Source organism: Anolis sagrei, chromosome 6, assembly GCF_037176765.1.
Source record: "Anolis sagrei isolate rAnoSag1 chromosome 6, rAnoSag1.mat, whole genome shotgun sequence".
NCBI lineage: Eukaryota > Metazoa > Chordata > Lepidosauria > Squamata > Dactyloidae > Anolis > Anolis sagrei.
This window is the reverse complement of record NC_090026.1, coordinates 79,840,346-79,862,847: the sequence shown is the minus strand read 5'-3', so window position 1 is coordinate 79,862,847 and position 22,502 is coordinate 79,840,346. Positions and strand designations below refer to the sequence as shown.

General features: G+C 38.7%; 1 protein-coding gene across 1 annotated transcript in view; it reads left to right on the top strand.

Annotated features, from left to right (window-relative positions):
• The window catches only part of LOC132778637 (collagen alpha-6(VI) chain-like), an 81,722-nt gene that overhangs the window by 13,669 nt on the left and 45,551 nt on the right, over positions 1 to 22,502 (top strand). Inside the window, exons 2-13 of the mRNA XM_067470569.1 lie at positions 4,630 to 5,223; positions 7,292 to 7,906; positions 8,656 to 9,216; positions 10,859 to 11,416; positions 14,829 to 15,404; positions 17,035 to 17,601; positions 18,412 to 18,755; positions 18,843 to 18,921; positions 20,128 to 20,273; positions 21,205 to 21,297; positions 21,410 to 21,463; positions 22,415 to 22,486. Coding sequence (XP_067326670.1) covers positions 4,630 to 5,223; positions 7,292 to 7,906; positions 8,656 to 9,216; positions 10,859 to 11,416; positions 14,829 to 15,404; positions 17,035 to 17,601; positions 18,412 to 18,755; positions 18,843 to 18,921; positions 20,128 to 20,273; positions 21,205 to 21,297; positions 21,410 to 21,463; positions 22,415 to 22,486 — 4,259 coding nt within the window. The remainder of the gene's footprint in view (positions 1 to 4,629; positions 5,224 to 7,291; positions 7,907 to 8,655; positions 9,217 to 10,858; positions 11,417 to 14,828; positions 15,405 to 17,034; positions 17,602 to 18,411; positions 18,756 to 18,842; positions 18,922 to 20,127; positions 20,274 to 21,204; positions 21,298 to 21,409; positions 21,464 to 22,414; positions 22,487 to 22,502) is intronic.

Genomic DNA, 22,502 nt, shown 5'->3' with positions numbered 1-22,502 from the left:
ATCAGAGTTGTTGTAGCCATTTTACAAGTCTTTTAAGTATCTCATTATGAACAAGACAATTAATTGGTGCAGTTATGTCTGCATCCAATTTGGACGGAGTGGTGAAAATACAATCATTGGTTTCCTTTCTTCATACAACTTGGCTTTGCCACTGGACTTAATTTCCTAGACATGACATATTGTTCAAAATGTGCATTCACAACAACCACCTTTGAGAAATAAGATTGCAAGGGAGTATAGAATTTGAATATGTTATACTCCAACAGCTGCAGGATTGGTGTATGCAGAATATTCAATTTTTTTTCCTGCTTCTCAGCCTTTTGTGGAATGGATGGAAAATCAATGGATTTGGTGAAATCAGATAAGTTGACAAATTTATTAAAAGAAAACTCTAGAAATGTATTTTAAAATCTGGCAACCTCTACGACTGGTATGTAAAGAGGAAAGAAGGAGATATTGTAAATATAAGTTTTAATATATAGAAATTATATAACATGTATAATTTAGCAAGTTGCTGTCTGAGAAAAACTGAAAGTCTATTTTAATGTGTGGCATAGATAGACATGATGTATCATGTATTGACTTTGTCTTTTGTCAGTTTCATATGTGTGTGTATGTGTTGGCTGTCTATTGTTTCCTGTGAATGAATGAATGAATGAATATATACAGGGGCGGCTCAACCCATTACGCAAAGTAAGCATTTGTAGTATAGTTGATTTTGCTCAGGGGTGCTCTTGGGAGAAAATAGACCTTGACATATGCGAATTGTTGTTACTGGGATGTATAGTTCACCTACAATCAAAGAGCATTCTGAACTCCACCAATGATGGAATTGAACCAAATATTTCACACAGAACTCCCACAACGATCAGAAAATATATATCAGTGATTGGTTGGGGGGGGGGGGCACCAAAATACTGTTTGCTTACTGTTGAAAATTACCTAGGGCAGCCTCTGAATATATATATATACGCACGCCCACACATATTAAATATGAGGACTTGGGAGTCATTTATCATTGTCTCCTTTGCTTACACTTTACTTCTGTTCACTTATATAAAGTTAGTGAATTCCTGAGTCCATTCTTCAGTGTCCAAGAACATAGTTTGGCTCAGGAAGCTTACTACCATATGCAAAGCAAATTAAACCTTTGCCAAGCCATCTGTTTTAAAGCACAAATTCTGATGTCCCAAGTAAGAAATTCTCAAAAAATGGATGGAAAAATGAGACCTACATGATGGCAAATTCACAGCCCTAAATACAAATTTAGCTCTTGTTTAAACTTCCAGACATTACCACATCTTTTTCACTTGCTCGCAGTACAAATGTTCGGAGTGTTCCATTCTTCGAAAAAAATCAGCGCAGCCAGAAAGGATCAGATTCACTACCGTTCCTGAAACATGTAATGCTGATAAAATTCAATGAACTTTTCATGTAAACAATTTTTTTATCTCCAAAATACATGGTCAACCCCCCCCCCTCAAATATTACTTGGATTTGATATAAGTAAAATACATACATACATACATACATAGTCATATTTAGAATTGTACTCCAATGTTTCTTATGTTGATTTAAAATTAAGTTCCTATGTGAGGTTGTAGAAAGAAGGATGCTGGGAAGACATGAATGATCCAGAACTATTTCATTTCCATGCGATGGGGAAGACAATCAGTTATTTGTACCAATCTTCTGTCTTGCCAGCATGAACCCACTTCTCCAGAACTACCATAAGCCATGATACTTATTTTCATTGAGATTACCCATAATGTGGTCATGCATTTGTAGTAAGTATGAAAGAATGGAAGGGGAAAATGCTATAATCTTAAAATTCCAGACCGTGGAATTCTCTACTCCTGGAGATTAGGCCAATCTCTTCCATACTTTCCACCAGTAAGTGAAACAGATATAATCCAGCTGCTCAGATGGCTGCAAAGCCTGCATATACTCTGGAGTTTCCTGCAAACTCCAGAATTTTCCCTGACTTTGCTTATTGCAGAGCAAAGTTGGGTTAAGGACTCAAAATTGAGATATTTACCAAATGTCACTGTGCGCATCATGAACTGCCAATGTCAGATTTCAGATGAGTGTGGGTTTTGTTCCTGTCTAGACACAATCTAAGGGGTCTTTTGATAGGAACGCTGTCTTGCACTTTTATTGTTTTTTGTCTTAATTTTCACATGATTTCATATTGGATTTAAAATACTGCTAGTTTAAAAATGGGAGGTTAATTGTTTGTAATGATGCTCAAATTCCACTATACTACGCCATTGTATATAATGAGACATGAGCATCCAGACTTTGATATCTGCATGGACACCTGGAATCAAACCCCAATTGATGCCAAGCTCCTTTTGAAGTTAAAAAGAAAGCTGGAATGGATTCAATGCTCAACTGGCATCAGTCTACTTGGCTCCATCTATGTGTTATTCTCCAGCATAATGAACTGTTGATAGCCAGGCAAACAGAGTTTTTTTGTTTCTGTTTTCTCTCCATAGCTAAAGCTTGAAAAATTATTCAGAAGATGAAGATGCCATTAACACTTGTTCTATTAATGATTGAGATATACACTTCATTGGCCCAGAAACCAGGTACACCGATATGTTCTTGCTTTGCAATTGTGAAATTTGAATCATAGAGCAGAAAAAGCGAATACTGAGGGGCATTTAACAGACAATAAGCTCATGTGTCTTAACAAAGAGTTTTTTTGTTTTTTAAAAAAGTCAGGATATGGACATGGGAATTTCACAAAGTGCCAAATGTGTTGGCTTCTCAGCACTAGGTAAAGATGATTTTAAATTAGGCCAGTCTGTCTGTCTGTCAATCTATTTGTCTATCTGTCTACAGTATGTATTCATATATAAGTTGACCTCAAGTGTAAGATGAGGGCAGGCTTCAGGGCCGAACTGTGGATTTTTTTATATGAGTAAGTCATGGCTCATTCCATGCAGAGGTGAAAGCATCAGTTCTATCTAAGCGGTGAGATGTTCTTGGCTGATGATGGCATTTTCTCATACAGGCATTCAAAAAAACCAGAAGCAGTACCATCATGGAGAGAGTAGAGAGGCTTGATGCTTCTTTTTGGTTCTCTTGGAATTGACTAAGCTCTTGCCATTTACCATTCTATTCAGAAAGAGAGATTGTTCCATTTTTGATAACAGTTGTAATATGATACTTACACTGATCTATAGATAAGTAGACCCTGTGTTTTGGATTGATTTTTTTACTAAAACTTCTAGACTTATACATGAGTATATCTATCTATCTATCTATCTATCTATCTATCTATCATCTATCTATCTATCTATCTATCTATCTATCTATCTATCTATCTGTCTGTCTATTTAATGGTGACATCTATCTATCCATCTATCCATCCATCAGTCTATGAACATGGACATGCTCCATCTTTGTGTTTGAGTGTGTTCTTTTTAATGCTGAAATATCTGAGTTACCTTCTCTTCTTCCTCTGTTGTTCTTATAATTGTTCTATTTTTGTTGTTAAAGGTTTTGTAGTGAAATCAGAGCTCAAAAGGTTAAAATTGTGGGATTTATTCATTAGCCCAGATGTCCCACTTGAGTTTCTCCCTTTTCTCTGAGTTTAGCTGTAACCTTACATTTAGCTGAGATAGATTGATTTCCCTAGCAATTGCATGTGGTTGTAAACCAGCTCAGTTATAATACACAATCTTTTAGGTGAGAGAGTTCAGACTCTCTTGCTTTACATAGAGCTTCCGATGGTAGAGATAATAACTGCTAGAACCATGTTACTTTGGATAAATTTCCGCATGTGCATTTTGTGTGCATTTTGACACTTTCTTTAAGGGCATGGCAAATGGATGGGCACAATACACATCAGTGCTCCATAACTGGTCATCACACCACTGCTTTTTGCCAGTCTCCAGTTACTCTGGCAATCCTTGGAAATGAAATAACAGACTGTTTAATAGGTAAAATGAAAGAATTCCCTGCAAGGCAAGTAGATGTGCTAGATGTGGATGGAGAACAGAATGGTGACATAACCTATGATAATTACTCGATATGCATACACTCTCAACTTATGAAAAGGATTGTTCCCCAGATTAGCACTGTAATTCACGCAGTAGATCAGCTTCTTCCAAAACAGTGACCACCATGGATATGTCTACATTTACTTAACTGATCCAGGATGAATGGCTCCAAAGCTGCTTTGATGTCATAGAGTCCTTTGCCCATTCAGATGGCCAGCCAGGCCAATGTCATATTAGAGCTGTTGAGACTGCTGCATTGTCAGCCACAAGTAACTTCCTGCCAGAGACCTATTGGTGACATTGCATTTCTGGTCTTATTACTGGTCACCCTGATATGGCCTCACCAGAAGTGACATTGTCAACAAGTGTCTGGCAAGGAGCTGCTTGTAGCCAGCGATGCAACAGGTGGTACACTAGACTTTTATTCTTCATGTAGCCTTGACTGATTTTACATGTAACATGTTTTCCAACCATACCTCCATTTCACACATAGTCACAATAACATTTTAACCTTCATTCTTGTAACCTCTTCTTGTATTATGCGAGAAATGCAATCATTGCTTCAATACTTGAACACTTGAGTTTTGCTTAACCTTATCTTTTATTTTCTCCCTTTTAGCTCTCAAGACTGCAGATATTGTGTTTTTGGTTGCCAGCAGTAATGCATCATCCCCTTATGTTAAAACATTTATTAGCAAAACAATAAATAGTTTACATCTAGGGCCAAATGAGTATCGCATAGCACTTGCTCAGTTCAGCGATCAGGTATACAATGAATTCCACCTGGATACCTACCAAGGGAAGAATCAAATGCTGAACCACATCAAAAATAAATTGGTGTTTAAAGGTGGCCCTTTGAAAACTGGCAATGCTCTCAAGAAGATTCAGGAGTCGGTTTACTGGAAATCAATCCCAGGAAACAGGTCCAAGATTCTGATAGTTATGACACCTCAACCATCTGAGGATGATGTGAAAGAGGCTGCTCAAATGCTACAGAAAGCAGGAGTGAGGACTGTTGCACTGGGGATGGAAAAGGCTTCACGTGATGAACTATTTCTCATAGCCACAAAACCATATTCTTTCTTTTTTCCTACAATGGAAGAACTCAGTTTATTTTCTCAAAACATTTCTGGGATCATTGTTGATGTGTTGCAAACAGATCAATCAAGCACTACTTCTGTGAGCACAATGAATAACGGAACAGCATTAGAAGGTAAGGAATGAAATATAAGTTTATAAGAAAGTGCTTAGTTTTAATAGTACAAAAAGATTTTTTTAAAAACCCAACAAAAAATCATACACTTGAAATGTGACTGAAGGTTTTTCTACACTAGTCAGGTTAGTCCAGTGTAAATCTGCCCTTGGAGCACATGCATGCTGAATCTGAGGTTGTTGTCCAGATAGCCCAGGATGGCATCTGCTTTGATGGACTGCCACCTCCTCTGTAAGTGCTGGCCATGGTGCTGTTGTGGGTGCTTTTCATGGTGTCAAGAGGGGGTGCCTACTCAACCAGAAAGAAGGAGAAGATACAGGCATGATCCATTACCTTTCCCTGCACTGATGAATCCAGGGAAAAGGCAATGGCAATAGGGGCCAATGTGGACAGTGGTTTGGGCTGAACTGAACCTGATCTTGCTGTCCATGTCCTGAAGCCTCAAGTACTGGAATTTACAACAAACTTTGGAATATCCTCCAACTTTGCCAAAAGCCAGGCAATATCAGGTGAAACATCATGGTACCCACTGGAATCTTCTGTGATTTATAGGGACAGCCAGTGGTCAAATCATGGTGAGTAGGTGGTTTTGGTCCACTGTAGAAAAGCCAAAAGTCTCTGCCTTCACTCCTGCAAAATGAATTCAGAACATTTAGGATATATATTTTCCATTGGCTTACAATATATTGGTGCTTGATTCTGTCAACAATGTTATGAAATCTTGGCAATGAGAATCATATTATGGTCTGGTAATGTTGAAAGCTTGTGTCACCTTGTGAGGTCTAGCAATAAGGGGTGGGCAAACCTGTAGGGGACCAAACACAGAATCAGTATTCAGTGGATTTCCTGCCCTATTAGTTTTGTCCCATGCTTGCCTGCTAAGGAACAGCAGTGGAACGAGAACCATTGAATCCATTTTGAGAGGCCACTATATATTTTCCCTTTTCCCTGATCTGGGCCTGACCCTGGTTGTCTGAAACTCAAATTCCTGCAAAGCATTCTCCTAATACAGAATAGGCTGCAGATTCAAGCATTCTAAAGACTTTTTGACACCTAAAATTAACATATATCATTGTGATAAGATATATTGATGGTTAATACTGTAGCTTTATTGATGGTTAATACTGTAGATGCAGCAGCAGTTCTATATCAGCCTAGCCTTCCCCTTCCACTCATTGCTGTGGCCCAGTCTGTGTATATTTGTTTTGTGTGTGTATATGTGTGTATATATTTGCGTATATGTGTATATATGTGTGTTTGCGTTTATATATGTGATTTTGTACATGCGTTGTGATTTTTTTTAGCTTTTTAAGTCCCTTCTGCTGTGTTTTTCAGTGTTTTTATGAGTGATGGTCACTCGTTGGCCTGATACATGTATTGTGTCCAAATTTGGTGTCAATTCATCAAGTGGTTTTTGAGTTACGTATGTTAATTCCACAAACAAACATTACATTTTTATTTATATAGATTGATCAATATGTCCTTTAGCTAATGAGTTTAAGTATCCCCTAAACATCAAATTCAATCAGACTAACACAAGACTAAGACTCAGGATGTGGCCACATGCAGTCTCCAAGCCTGATTCTGCAGTTTCACCTCTAGAGATTTTGGAAAACTGAATTTTAAAATTCAGCATCCTCCAGGGAGCACGAGGCAATTTTGCCATTTCTCTCTTAGTTCCCTGGTGTGACTTGAGGAAGCCTTTCCCCCCAAACCAGAAGTGCTATCCACTTTTTTCTATACTGGGGAAAGATTCTCCAGTATTGAAAACATCCCAGGATACCACAGAAGTATGAAAAATTTCCTGAATGGAGACATGAACTATTTGTGGATATGCGGGTTATGGAAGTAGAATTTTCCAAGATCCAGTGAAGTCTATGTGCTCCAAGATTCAGGAATCAGCCTATTGTATTCTAGATCTGTGCAGCTAAAAACAGATCATTAAAAGGAGCTATTTCCAAACATAGGAGCCAATGGATTCATAGCAACATCCTCATCACAATTAAGAAATACACAGAATAGCTAAATAATTACTAACATTTGATTCCATGTTTTCTTCTCCCTACAGCTTGTGATGCTGATGCAGTTGCTGATGTTGCCTTCATAGTTGATGTGGGCTCAACACAAACAAACATTGAAAAGATTCAAATATTTTTAGAGAAACTGGTATCGTCTCTGGATGTTAAGGAAAAATGTATGAGGATTGGCTTAGTGGCATATAGCAATAAACCCCAGGCAACATCTTTATTGAGAATGGCAACAGATAAAACTCATGTCCTGCAGAGCATTCGAAGTCTTTCCCCAAAGGGAGGAAAGGCCAACATGGGGTCTGTCATTCATTTCACAAAGGAAAAAATCTTCTCCAAAAGTGCAGGAAGTCGGAAGTCTCAAGGAGTAGAACAAATAGCCATTGTGATCACCCACAGATCTTCGGAAGATGATGTGAGTGGTGCAGCAACTGCTCTCAGGAGGGCTGGTGTGACTATCTTTGCCATTGGCATTGAAGCAGCTAACGCCACCCAGTTAGCCCAAATAGCTGCTTACCCACCAGAAAAATACCTTACTCACTTAAAAACATTTTCCCATTTGCCAAATAAAACTCAGATATTTCATAAGAAGATCATGAATCAAATACAGCAAAAGCTTTACTTGGACACCAAAAGAGTAGAACTTCTCAAAAGAGGTAAGCTATTGCTAATTAATATTGTTTCAAACCCTTTTCTTCAGTAACAGAATGATAGTTGCTCATTAGCAATCAACCTCAAAACACAGTTCATCTGTGTTGCGGTACATTGCTACTAATGATTTCTACATTTACATCTAAGTATGTGCATTCACTTATTTAAAAGTGTGTTCTTTTGTCTCCTTCCTCCGCCCTCCTTCTACCAGCAATGCATCAGATGTCTTTGGTAGCACCATTATTTTGGGGAATTAACGCCCACTAGATGAGAGCTATCCAATGTTCAATACCTTGGATAGTTTTTTTAAACCCAATGTAGGTTTTTAATGCCTATTGTGAATTTACTACTTTGAAGCATCTACACCACTAGTAGTCTCTGTAAAAAAAAAAAAAAAAAAAAAAAAGGTCATGCTCTTCTATCATAGACTATTTAGGAGAATTTTCAATTTCTCATTACATTTAAATCCAACTTTTCTGCTTATTCTTCGAACCCTGAAGGTTTTGAAATATATTCTGCTAAAATATAAAATACATATATTTTAACAGATTTTTGTTTAATCAAAGTGGGCTCCAGAGTACCTGGAACATCTATTTAATTTGTCGGCAGTTTGTATACCTGCTTAATTGGCATTTCCATGCTGGAAATTAATAGGTGTTATGGCCACTTACTGCAAGGCTTGAATGTGGTTTTCTTGCTGTTGTATGAAAAAACCCAGATGCATAATTTGAGTATAAAATTATCTTCTCCATAGGATGTGTGGATACAGAAGAAGCTGACATTTATTTTCTCATTGGTGGTTCTTCAAGTATGAATTATTTTGACTTTGCGGACCTAAAATTGTTTTTGAAAGAAGTAGTCAAATTTTTTATGGTTGGACCAAACAAGGTTCGTTTTGGAGTTGTACAGTATGCTGAAATCAATGAGCTGGAATTTGGACCTGAGGAATACAGTAAAACAGGTGAAATATTGAAAGCCATCGAAAACATCCGCCAATTAAGAGGGAGTCCTCACACAGGAGAAGCTTTGAAATTTATTCATCCTTTATTAAGGAAATCACAAGGGCAACATTCTAGAAGTGTTCCCTGTCATCTTGTGGTGTTAACAGACCAGATGTCAGAAGACCCTGTGAAGGAACCCGCCAAGAAGTTGAAGAATGAAATGGTCAACATTTATGCCATTGGTATTAGACATGCCAACGAGTCCCAGATTTATGAGATTGCAGAGTCTAAAGACAGAGCTTATTTTGTGAATGACTTTGCCTCTTTGAAGCATATAAAGAATGACGTTGTCAGAGACATCTGTGCTGTAGAAGGTAAGAACAGCAATAAGACTAAGGGACTATATAAATTCTGTAGGCCTGGGTAACAACGGAAAAATTTGTTTCTAAAATCAATTTGTATTTGGGGTTTTTTTTTTGTTTCGATATTTAAAATAATTACAAAATTTTCCTTTTAAAAAGTTCGATATTTACGAAATTTCGTAAATGGTAAAAAATTAACGAATCGATTTCCGAAACAATAACCAATTGATTTGTTAATGGCGGACGCGACCGCGAAATACGCTAAAAAACCTCCAAAAACTTCTGAAGCTTCCCTCTCCCTCTGTTCTTGACTGTTGGTGTGATATTATAATTTTTTTTTCACTAATTAAACCATAAAACTGGCCCAGACATGCGGAAATAATAACGAAACGACCTCAGAACAATAACGAAACGAATACAATAACAAAATACGAAGCATTTATAAAACGTGTTTAAAAATTCGTTTTTTTAAATAATTGCTCCAGAATGGTTCGTTATCGTTTTGTAATTGGAAAAATTAACGAATTATTAACGAATTACGAATTAACGAAATGAAACCGCCCAGGCCTAAAATTCTGTAATCGTTTTTGCTATATAACCAACATGTTTTAAAATAATAAAGACTGTTCCCAAAATAAGGAGAAAAATAGCACTCTATAGTTTCATTCTGAGTACAGTTTAACACAACTATATGATAATAGCAGTGTCCATAATCTGTTCCACCATATTTTATGACCTGCTGTTTTGCCAAAGCAAGCAGTCCTTTTAGGATTTGAAGACAAAAAAGTTCCAGTGGGTGAAAGGTTTTAATAGGTCTGTTGATACAGAAATTGTTGGAGGTCTAAAAACCTTAAAGACACCAGATCTTATCTTATAGTGGAAATTAAACAGGGTCAGCTAAAAGCCTCAGTTAATATTTGGGAAAGTATGAAAACCAGGCGCTTAGGCAATTTTTCAGAAGAAGGAATTGGCAAAACTGCCTCTGAATAGTCCTTCCCTAAGAAAACCCCATGAAATTAATAGGAACATCATAAGCTAACGTGACTTGGAGGTAGATGCACCCAAACACAGTTTTTAAGATATAAGATAAGGAAGATGATACAAAGCCTAGAAACCTACAAAACCCTACCAATCAAATGGACTACTCTTTTCAGATGTTGTTAGTCCTAGGAGACAACAGAGGAGATGCTCCAGGTCATCAATGCTTAGCATCCTCTCCAGATTTTCTACCTGCATTGATCTGTCCTAAGACAATTCTTCGAGGTATTGTCAAAGGCTTTCATGGCTGAAATCACTGGGTTGTTGTAGGTTTTTGGGCTATATGGCCATATTCTAGAAGCATTCTCTCCTGATGTTTTGTCTGCCTCTATGGCAAGCAGACCTCACAACCTCCGAGGATGCTTGTCATAGATGCAGGTGAAATGTCAGGAGAGAATGCTTCTAGAACATGCCCATATAGCCCAAAAAACCTACAACAACCCAATTCTTCAAGAGTTTTTTTTTAATGCAAAGCCCCACTAGAACATATTTCTTTTGCCTTCCCATGTCAGAATGCTGTCATTTAATGATCGAAATGTAAAATTCCCCAAATGGTCTATTTACATTTCCAAATAAACATTTCATAATGACATTTCTTTTGCTCTTCCTCAAACAGCCTGCAAGGAAAAGAAGAGTGATATTCTCTTTCTGGTGGACAGTTCTAGGAGCATCACCCCAGATAACTTTTTGAAAATGAAAGACTTTATGAGTGAATTAGTGAACAAATCTGACATTGGTTTAGACCGCATGCATGTTGGTGTTGTCCAATTCAGCAGCAGAAGCAAAGAAGAATTTCGTCTCAGCCAATATGCTACGAAGAGTGACATCATCAGAGCTATTGGGAGAATGTCTCTTATGGGACAGAGCACACTTACGGGAGGAGCACTGCAATTTGTGTTGGATTATTTCAGGCCTATCAAAGGTTCCCGGTCCTACGTCAAGAAAATTCTTATTCTTATAACAGATGGAGAAGCACAGGATGATGTGAAAACCCCTGCAGAAGTGTTGCGAGAAGAAGGCATCATTGTTTATTCTGTGGGAGTATTTAATGCAAATAAAACACAGTTGGTGGAGATAAGTGGGAAGCCAGAGATGGTGTTTTACTTGGAAGATTTTGACATTCTGAAGCACATAGAAAATGAAATCCTCTTTGGAATATGTAGTCCATATGATGGTGAGTATTAGGGTTGTGCACTTTTCAATTTTTATAAATGGACTCTGGCAAGGTTCGGTTGGTTCGGTTCTTTCAGGCAGCTGTAATGGCACAGACTCTGCCACCATTTTTTCTGGCCACAACAGACCAAGTAGCTACCAAAAGATACTGTTTTCTGTTTTTTTTGGCACACCTGGAGTGCAGAGAGGCAGTTTGCACCCACATGGATTTCCCCATGAGCCTTGCCTATTGAGCCAACCAGAATAGAAGAAAGACCTCATGTGTCTTTTAGCCAAGCTGAGCTTCCGTTTTTCTGCTGCGAGCCGGCTTCTGTGAGAGACAGAATTTTCAGTGTCCCATGCAGCTCTGCTTGGCTCGGTTTGCTTTTTATCTTAAATAACAATAAATAAGCAGTTTACTTTCAACACACTCAAAAAACCGGCTTCCCTCACCTCTGGCAACATGAAACCCAGGCTGAGGAAAGAAGGGAGAATGGAGGGAGAAATAGCCAGATCTTCCTTAAAATCTGAACCCAGGTGGCTTGAGGCTTGAAGGGAAAAATAACCGATTCTGCCTTTTTAAAGCCTGAACCAAGCTGTTTTACTGAGGCTTAGGTTTCCCTGTGTGTGAGGAGAGGGATGAGGGGAAAACTTGGATGGTGTGGGGCATGGGGCGAGCAGCACGGTGGTGCATGTAAAGAGGTCCAAGGAGAAAGGGGAGTCTCGTAAGTTCTCCATTGCCACTAATGGGATGGATCTTCCCAGATATTTTGGTTGACTGATCAAAAATTGATTTTTTTTCCTGACTGAATTCAAATGGCTCCAGAAAAACTGTTCTGGGGGTCCACCAAAAATCAGATACTGAAAACAGTATGAGGTTTAACCAAAATGTACACCCCTAGTAAGTATCGTGCAGCAGGAAACTGATCCACACAGAGGTCTCGTGATCAATAAACTTGATTGGATTTACAAATTAAAATTACACCCAACTCTATTCAAAGTATTAGCTGATGTTTCTGTAGGCAAAAGTGAAAAGGCAACCCCCCCCCCAAACTTCTTTATTTTGTTTTCATTGATTTTTGTGCAAGATTTTCATATAAAAAGTAATTTGTAAAAAAATTCAAGAATCTCATCTTCTAGAAAGAAAGTTTTTGAATTTTTGTAATGTTTGCATCTGAATTGAAAGGGATACAGATTTATATGACTAAAATGGATTAGAGTATTAGTCAGTTCAAAGGACTGATTTTGATACCCATTTGGAAAACTCTTGGTACAGAAGTTGAAAATCTCATGGAAGGTTATAGGATATTTTTGGTGGGGTATCATGACATGTCTAAACTGCTTTTCCTCATTGGGGACAAGACTGTTCAAGATGTCATTTGAGTCATCAGGTGGGGCAGTACTTACAGTTATTTTCTTTTTCCTTCTCATTTTTAAGCTTCAGTTTCTTGTTATTGCAGATAAAACTGTCTTGTTAAACTAATACATGCCATAAAACCATGCCTTCTGTCAAAGATTGCCAAAAAAACCCTACAGGAGACATTTTTAAAAATACAGCTCCTCTTAGTAAACAAAAAAAAATCAGAATTAAAAGCAAAACTAAGAAGGCAGAGTCAATTTGATAATGCCCAGATGTTAAATGTGGACATGAGATAAGACTGTAAATTATTATTCCTTTTAGGAAAAGATTTGGCTCAAAAACAATGTTGTAAGTATAAGTACTGAATGACTTAGTAAAGTATTAGTTCATATAAAGGTTTTGGTTTTAAAAAGTGTTCTTGCTATTTATTTCTGTGACAAATATGATACTACAAAATAGTTATATGCCCATATCTATCCCATGTCCGAAGAGAGATCATTCAAACTAATCGTGTCCTAAGATCTCTTATCATATCCCTCTTTTTGACATGCAGATGGTAGACATGGGGGTAAAGTTTTCTACTTTGTGTGCGTGTTCATATGTATGCACACAACATAACTCCCATGAGGAAACTTGCAAACTGTAATAATGTCATGGAAGCTATGCATTCTTGTTAGAGAACAACTTTATCAGCTAACATTAGTTCAATTTTCATAAAAGGTTTGAGAGGTACTACATGATATACTACAAAAAGCATGAAGGGCAGTAGTACAAACTGTCTTATTTATTTAAAACATTTATATACCGCCCTTCTCACCCGAAGGGGACTCAGGGCAGAGCATAGCATATATGCAGCAAACGTTCAATGCCAGGACATGAATTCATTATATGCATACATAAACATTAATAAAATACACTGTTTAAAACTGTCTTGATCATCTTCATCTCATTTAATTGGCCTGGTAAGGTTTCCTATCGCTGCTTTATTGCACTGTCCTGAAAGTTTGGTCCCATAGCCAAGTTTTTACCATCCTTCTAAAGGACAGGTGTGAGGGGGCTGGTCTGATCTCACCAGGAAGGGAGTTCCATAGCCAGGGGGCAATCACCGAGAAGACCCTCCCTCTCATCCCCACCAATCATGCCTGTGATAATGGCGGGATGGAGAGCACGGCCTCTTCAGAGGATCTAATGGTTCACGGTCTTGCACTTGGCTTCATCATCCATCATTCAAAACCCATCTTGCGGTTTTGTAGCTGGTTTCCTTTGAATCCCGCTTGTCTCCTCTCTAAACTATTATGCCTTTTGCTCCTAAGATAACGAACTCTTCCCTTCCTGAAGAGGTGTTTGGGAAAGTCTAATTGATTAAGAATTTGGGCAGCATAATAACTTAATCACCTGACACATTGCTGCCTTTTAATGGTATCAAAAATTTGCCACTTGAGGCAGATATCTCAGACCTGACTCTGACATATAATACCACCTCTAATAATTTGACTTCTTTTACTAAAATAGCATGTTTCATGAAGATTGCCAAAAATGTAGTAATACACATTTCAGCAACACTTGAGAAATTCTGGATTGTCTATTTACTGGCACAAAAAAACCAAGATGCTTCCAGACAGAAGAGTCCAACACTATCAATCACTGAATACCATTTCTATCTTCCTTATTTTTTTTCTTGTAAAAAGACAAAAAAAAAAAAAAGGAAATACTGGTGGAAAACATAGAAGGTTGTCAGTGGGAAGTGCCATCATCCAAAGCTTCAATAAAATCCTGCTTTGAAACAGGACATTTTCAAGATAAAGGGCTCATCTGGAAATTCCTCCAGCATTAAAGTACCAAAAATATTTTGTTGTCATGCCCAAGTGAATATAGCTTGATGTCTTTATTAACGTCAGTTGGGGTTTGGCAACACAGCAAAGAAACTGCTGCTTTTTCAAACCTTGCTTAAATATGCATTCCAAGCAGATTCTCTCAAAAGGCAGTTCATAACCTCTGCTGGTAGCAAAGGAGAAAATTATAAAGGTTTACTCTGCGATGTATTAATGATCCATTCTTACTATTTTTCTTCTAGAGTGCCGGAGAATAGAACGTCTAGATATTGTTTTTGTCATTGATGGTTCTGGAAGTATAGATCCTAAAGAATATGATATTATGAAAGAGTTCATGATTTCCCTGGTGAAAAAATCTGATGTTAGTCATGATCGAGTTCAATTTGGGGCTGTAAAATATTCTGCTGAGCCAGAAACGTTCTTCCATCTGAATAGATATACTACAAAATCAGCAATCATTAGGGCTATCCAAAATGATAAATCTATTGGGGAAACCACATACACAGCCAAGGCACTGCGACACTCAGAAGGTCTTTTCTCGGAGGAGCACGGGAGCCGTAAACACCGGAGTGTCCCACAAGTTCTTATAGTGATAACTGATGGGGATTCCCACGATGCAGCAGAACTCGATGAAGTATCAAAGAAGCTCAGAGCAAATGGCATTATTATCTATGCTATTGGGATTGAAAGAGCCAGGCCAGATGAGCTTCTGACCATGGCAGGGTCTGAAGATAAATACTTTTATGTGAATACATTTGAAGGACTAAAACATCTGTATCCCAGAATATCTGAGAAGATCTGCAGTGTTTCAAAACCAGGTAAGCGGGTATTTTATTTTAGCAGAAGTATTATTCTTAAAGTTGAATTTCAAAAGAAGAGATTTTGAAGCAGAACTATATACATTTTGTTATCAAATGCGATTGACAGATTCTTGTAAATAGGATGGGATATAAATAATAAGAAGGGGAAAAGAGTGAAGCTAAAGTATAAAATCTGCTGTACCACCTTATCAGACAGCAGAAGGAGGCGGTAGTCTACTTTGTCATGAGGTATGGGGAATCTGGTGCCCCACGGCTTGCATCACCCGCCTCACTGGGAGGGCAATGGGGGGAAGCTGTGTGTGTGGTGCGCATGGCTTCCCCCCATGAAATGGGCAACACTAGAAGCCTCCTGTGTTGCCAGGGTGATGGTAGCATGCTGGTTCCACCCCTCTGTACACACGGAGCTGGCACAATGTCATTTGATGGGAGCCAGCAGGCTCCATGAGTGAGCGGGGCTAGAGTGAGGCTAGGCATTTGCTGCCAAATCTAGCCTCATATGATGAGGTCATAAGTGATCTCTAATTTTAAAGGATTATAATATGCACTAATATGCATTAACTGCTATGACAACATCCTATGGATTCCTGAGATTTATATTTTTATGAGGGAATAAAATTGTTTAGTTGGGAATTCGAAATATGGCATGGTTGTCATATGCTTCTGGGGATATGGGAATATTTTGGGGAGTGTAAGTAAATGGAACCATGGATATTGAATCCATGTATAAAGGGTTCCTATTGTATGGCTTTTAAACTACAAAATTCATGATTTTATAGAAAGTTAGCAGGGAAGTTAAAATAAAAACACAGTGTTATAACTGGGCAGTGTGAAAGGAGTGTAATTTTAGATTCTCTAGATTTCAATGCATATTTACTCAAAGGGAGTCTCTCTTCCATAACAGTCACCTAGATATGTCTGCAGTTGATTGTTTGCAAAGTATATGGAAACTGAGCCCAAAATTCATGGGATGAGGTCCCAGGTTTAAATATGTAAACATTTAAGAAGAAATGTTTCTTTGATTAGATGCATGGATACGTGTGTTGTTATTGTTGTATTTATTTTTTTATACCCCACTTTTTCTCTTCACAAAGAGACTCAAAGTGGTTTAGACTAAAAGCATTTCAATGCAGTTTAAAATCTACAAACATACAAACCTTAAAACAGAATTAAATATCATTAGTATTTTTAAAATTCAGTTAAAATCCCTAAAAAGATATTCAAAGCAATCACAGCACCCCTGACTTGATCTAAAAAACCTTTTTCTTTAAAAGCCTGCCTGAATAAAAAGGTTTTAGCCTGCCTCTGGAAGAACAGCAGGAAGGAAGGAGACCATTCTGGCTTCCCTGGGCAGGGAATTCCAAAGTTGAGGAGCAGCCACCGAGAAAGAAGCCCTCTCTCTTGTTCCCATGTATCAAGCTTGATCTGGAGGTGGGACTGAGAGAAGGGTCTCTCCTGAAGATCCCAGGGCCTGGGCAGGTTCATATAAGGACTTGTGGTAAACCACATAGTCTGGACCTGAGCTGTATATGTTATTATAATAAAATAGAATTGAGAAATCCCCCTAAACCTTCACAACTTTTCCTGAGATTTCTTTGCTTACAAGTCTTTTTCTTTTGCTGCCGTGTAGAATGTGGGATTCCAGCTGATCTGGTATTCCTTATCGATGGGTCGAACAGTATAAGTGACAGTGACTTTACCAAGATGAAGAATTTTCTGCAAGATGTGGTTCGCCCGTTTGACACTGGTCACAATGTACAAGTTGGCATTGCTCAATACAGTGACAGGTACCGGGAAGAATTCAGCCTGAGCATGTTCTCACACAAATTGGAACTAGAAACCCAAATTGGACGCATTAGGCAAATGGAAGGACTCCAGACTTACATTGGGGCAGCTCTTGACAGTGTGAAGGACTTCTTCACACCAGAAGGTGGCAGCAGAGTAAATGAAAACATTCAACAGATTTTGCTGGTGATCACTGATGGACGATCTCATGATAAAGTGGTGAAAGCATCAGAAGATCTGAGAAAGAAAGGTGTTGACATATATGCCATAGGAGTAGGGAGAATTGACCATTTGCAGCTTAGTCAGATAGCTGGCTCCACAGACAGGAAATACACAGTTGATAATTTCAGCGAACTGAAGGTAATTAAAAAAAGACTAGTTGATGATATTTGTGAGGAAGAAAATAAAACAAGTAAGTATTCTCACTTCAAGTATTCAAATAGTTCCATTTTCCTAAATCCTAGGGGTTTTGGGATAAGTGGGGAAATTGATCGTATTTCTATTGAACTCTCCTGGTCCTTATCCCATAAATTACGAAGGTGTTTATTGAAAAATGTCCAAATAGATCATCCATTACTATCCTAACGGGAAGAGGGGGGAGCAATGATTGAACATTGCTATATATTGAAGTTTTGTCGTAACTTGGCAACATATCTAGTTAATACTCTAGAAGCGTTTGTAAAACCTGATCAACTATTTGGTAATGGATGGTTTGGTGTGATAACATATTCAACTATGCAAACAGCCTCTTGGTTGTTTCCCAGTCTTTTCTTTTACATTTGGGAGTGGGGTTCTCAGTTATCCTAAAGACTCAATCTATATTCATACCATGAATTTTTCACGTAAGTTATTTATTATTATTATTTATTTATTTACAACATGTCTACCCTGTCCTTCTCAACCCCCGAGGGGGGACTCAGAGTGGCTAACACTGGCAACAATTCGAAGCCACAATATCACAATGTAACAACAATATAAAACCATAAATACACAATAGATTAAAAACAATAACATTAGTTATACAATCATATAGCCGTTTCTATTATTATAATAATCATATGGTCCAGTTCAATGTCCAAACTGTCATTATGCCTGCTAGTCAAAGACCTGGTTCCATAACCACAATTTCAGTTCTTTTCTAGTTCCCCAAAATTTCACTTTCAGTCATGTATAGTAATAATTGATATTGTTTTCTCCTCCTAAAAAAACCCCCAAAACCCAGCATGCTTCATGGATGTTGTTGTGGGAATAGATGTCTCCTCACAAAAGCAAGGTGACCGTGTCTTTCATGGACAATACCAGCTGGAATCCCGCCTTCCTCAAATTGTCAATGCCCTCACGTCCTTGACTGGTGTGAGCTGTAAACCTGGATCGCAGTCACAAACCAGTGTGGCACTGCAAGTGAAAAACACAGATCCACCTGTGGCTTCAAAGTTCCAAATTGACAGTGAAAAGCTTTTGAACAGCCTTGCGGGTACCACTATCCAGAATGCATCTCACCTGAATGTGGAGTTCTTGAATTCTCTTTGGGAAACATTCCAAATCAAATCTGCAAATCGAAGAAAGGTACATGCTCTGCCTTCGTCCTTATGCACTCAAAGTCACTCATGTATATAATGTCCACCAACCATCAGTTTAATTAACTTTTTGCAGGTGCTACTCATATTTTCAGATGGCTTGGATGACAGAATAGAAATCCTAGAGGAGAAGTCAGAAGAACTTAGGGAAAAAGGTATGAGTTTGATGACATCAGAGGGACAATGAATCTTGCTCTGAGTTTCAATTGGAAGTTTAAAGGATTTATTAATAGAAATAAGCCCTTGTCTTTGAAATACGTTCAACACATTAGACAGGCCATTTAAAGTTCAGAACCATACCTAGAGTACACTTATTGTCCCAATGGTATTACAGCCCCCATTTTTTCCTCCACTGCTCTTGAGTTCTACTTCCTGGATCAGGATTAATATTTCTTTCAGAATACGCATAGAGGATCATATGAGGGTTGAATGAAAAGTAATGCCTCCATCTTCATTACTTGGGTTTAGATGGGAATATTTTAATAAATCAAATGCAAAAATAATCCTTAGAATGTGCTCTTTAACTACCACTATTCACTTTTTGACATAAACACCAGACAATTGGATACATTTATGCCAACGATGAACAAGTTTTCTGAAGCTGTCATGGAAGAAGTCGACACTGTTTCCTCAACCCATTGTGCACAGATCTTCTGATAGCCAAGCAAAGCAATAATGTGACCCACACATTCTTGTGAAATGCCGATTATGCTTTAAATTTGTCTCTGAGTGATACAACGATCATCCTGAATCAATCTGTCAACCTTTTCCTTGTGAAATTCAGTGGTCGCTGTCACAGGACGTCCAACTCTTTGTTTGTCACGCAAGTCAGATGTTCCCACCTCAACATCTTTAAACTTACTCGCCCAACAATGCACAATACTCACATCAACACTATCACCATAAACAGCTTGCATTCTCTGATGAATCTCCTTTGGAGTGACACCTTCTGCTGCTAAGAATTCAATGACTGCACGTTGCTTAAGTCGCATTGACCGACCACCTGCGCAGGGTTGCATAGTTCGCACTTTAAAACACAACTGTTCAATGCTAAGGCTTCCTGCCAAAATGAAACTGTAGAGGAAAGTATACTGAACAAGCCAGTACCTGCCGCATACCAGTACTGCCATCTGAAGAGTTACAAAGGTGGAGGCACTACTTTTCATTGAACCCTCGTATACTGCTGCATAGATTGCAAACATGCAATATTTATGCCCATTCATGTGAAACCACTTCTCCCTTTGAAAATAGGTCTGTCCATCTTTTTTTTTTTTAAAAAAAAAACAATTACATGATCCCTAAACTAGTAGGTGTCAAAGACATTGCCTTGACTTTTCCCAAATCTTTTGCACGTTAAACAGGACTGGATGCACTGATAACCGTTGTTCTGGAAGGACCTTCAAATTTTAATGACCTTCAGTACATTGAATTTGGAAAAGGATTTGAATACAAGACGCAGCTGAATATTGGCATGAGAAATATTGACAGTCAATTGATCAAGTATATGGTAAGGAATGCATCAGAGGTACATAGATGTGCTCACAGGGCAATCGGATGTGTGCTTCTCAGAAACAAATCCTAGGCATTCAATTGGTCTTACTGCACAGGATTTTTTTCACGTCAGAAGCGACTTGAGAAAAACTGCAAGTTGCTTCTGGTGTGAGAGAATTGGCCGTCTGCAAGGATGTTGCCCAGGGGACGCCTGGATGTGTTGCCATCCTGTGGGAGGCTTCTCTCATGTCCCGGCATGGGAAGCTGGAGCTGACAGATGGGAGCTCCCCCTGTCTTGCAGATTTGAACCACTGACCTTCAGATCAGCAGTTCAGCTGGCACAAGGGTTTAACCCATTGCACCACCGTGGTTCTTTACAAAAACAAACCAATTGCACAGAATGGCAAATCTATGGGAGGACTAAGTTGGGCAAGCTTGTTCAAAACAATAGAATTTCAGGGTACAATGCTATGGTCTCTAGTAACTGATGACCACTCTCTCCAGTGGTAGGGTGTTTGTGTCAGCCATCGGAGGTAAAGATCTAAACAGTCATGCCCAATATATGACTGTGATATGGTAGCACTCTGACATTGGAGAGAATAAAATAATTTGCTGGAAGAATAGAGTCATAGTTATGCCTTACCTTTTACCTTAGAGTTTTCCAGTCCTCCTCTGAGGAAGGGAAGAGTGCCTGGAATCTGCTGGTCTTAATATCTCCTTGATTGCCTTTTCCTTATGTGTCACATCTTATTTAGATTGTAAGCCTGAGGGCAGGGAACTGTCAAATTCATAATGATTTGTAGGCCACCCTAGGGCTGTTTTGACTGAAGGATGGTGTATTTGTACTCTAAGCAAACAAACTTAACTCTAAGCAAACAAACAAACAAGCAAACAGCTTGTAGATTACAAAACCTTGATGTCATTTATGTATTTCTTCTCTTTCCAAGACCAACATTGCTGAACGCACCTGTTGTTGTGTGTTTTGCAAATGCATTGGTGACGCGGGAGAACCTGGTGAGGAAGGAAGATATGGGATGGAGGTAAGGAGGACCAGCTTCATCTTGTGTATGGATTTGAATTACATAGGAAGTGCTCAAGCGAATGCTGTAGTTTCACAACATTTGATTTTAATTGCCTCTTTAATCTTTCCAGGGTCTTCGAGGACTTAAAGGAAGCCCTGGACATTCAGGAAATGAAGGCGAACCTGTAAGCTATTAAACTGTAATTATAGATTTCTGGTCTGACAAAAGAGTATATCAAACTATGGCCAGGATCCAATGAACATGCAATGCTTTTCTGAAACTAATAGTAACATTGTGTTATGCTGTCCTCCAAGTTCTAAGAAGTGCTTTCCCTTTGTAAAAGATGTTTCTGCTTTAAGATAGTGTTTTTTTCCCAGCCATGATGCATTTCAACCACAAGTGGACCATAGAATTATCTTGGAAGGCCTAAAGATTATTGAGAACAATTATCTACATATTGGTTGGCCCCTCAGCATGATTCTGTGGACAGACTCTTGTGGAATTTGACCACAGAATCACATCCATTGTTTATTTTACAACGAAAGACAAAACATTCAAGCACATCTATAACATGGCCACCAGTGAATCACATAGATCAGGGATTTGAAAGCTTGGTCATTCGGATATTTGGTTCTGTGACTCCCATAATTTCTTATCACTGGCCATGCTGACTAGGGCTCTGGGAGGAAGTCTAAGGATCTCATCACATGGATGAGGTCCAGTTCTGTGATTTGCCAGGCTGCTTGGAGAATCTGGGTGGCAGTGCGGCATCAGTGGGGCAATCCTGGCACCTGGCCGCTAGCTGACACTTTCCCATCCCACATGAGGAAACGTCACCACTCTGACAAAGTCCTGTTCCTTATGAAAGATGGAGCAGCTTTTATGTTGGTGGCGGCAGCATCCCACCACACTGACTCCCCAGTTTGCCCACAGAGCCCTACCGGAAGTCAACCTACATCATATGTGTAGCTCCATGAATTAACTGGGACACAAGTGTCCTAGGACGTTTCTTTTGGCCCATCTGATAAGACTGTAAGTCTTTTAGAGAGCCAAAGTTTAGAGGTATCTTTGAGAAATATCCACATCTCCCTGTCTTAATTATCATTAATCTTCACCATTATCCTGTTGTTATCAGGGTCCAAGAGGGTTACCAGGACCACAGGGAGATAGAGGTTACATAGGCTGTCGAGGTAACCGAGGCCCTAAGGTAAGCATCTATTAGC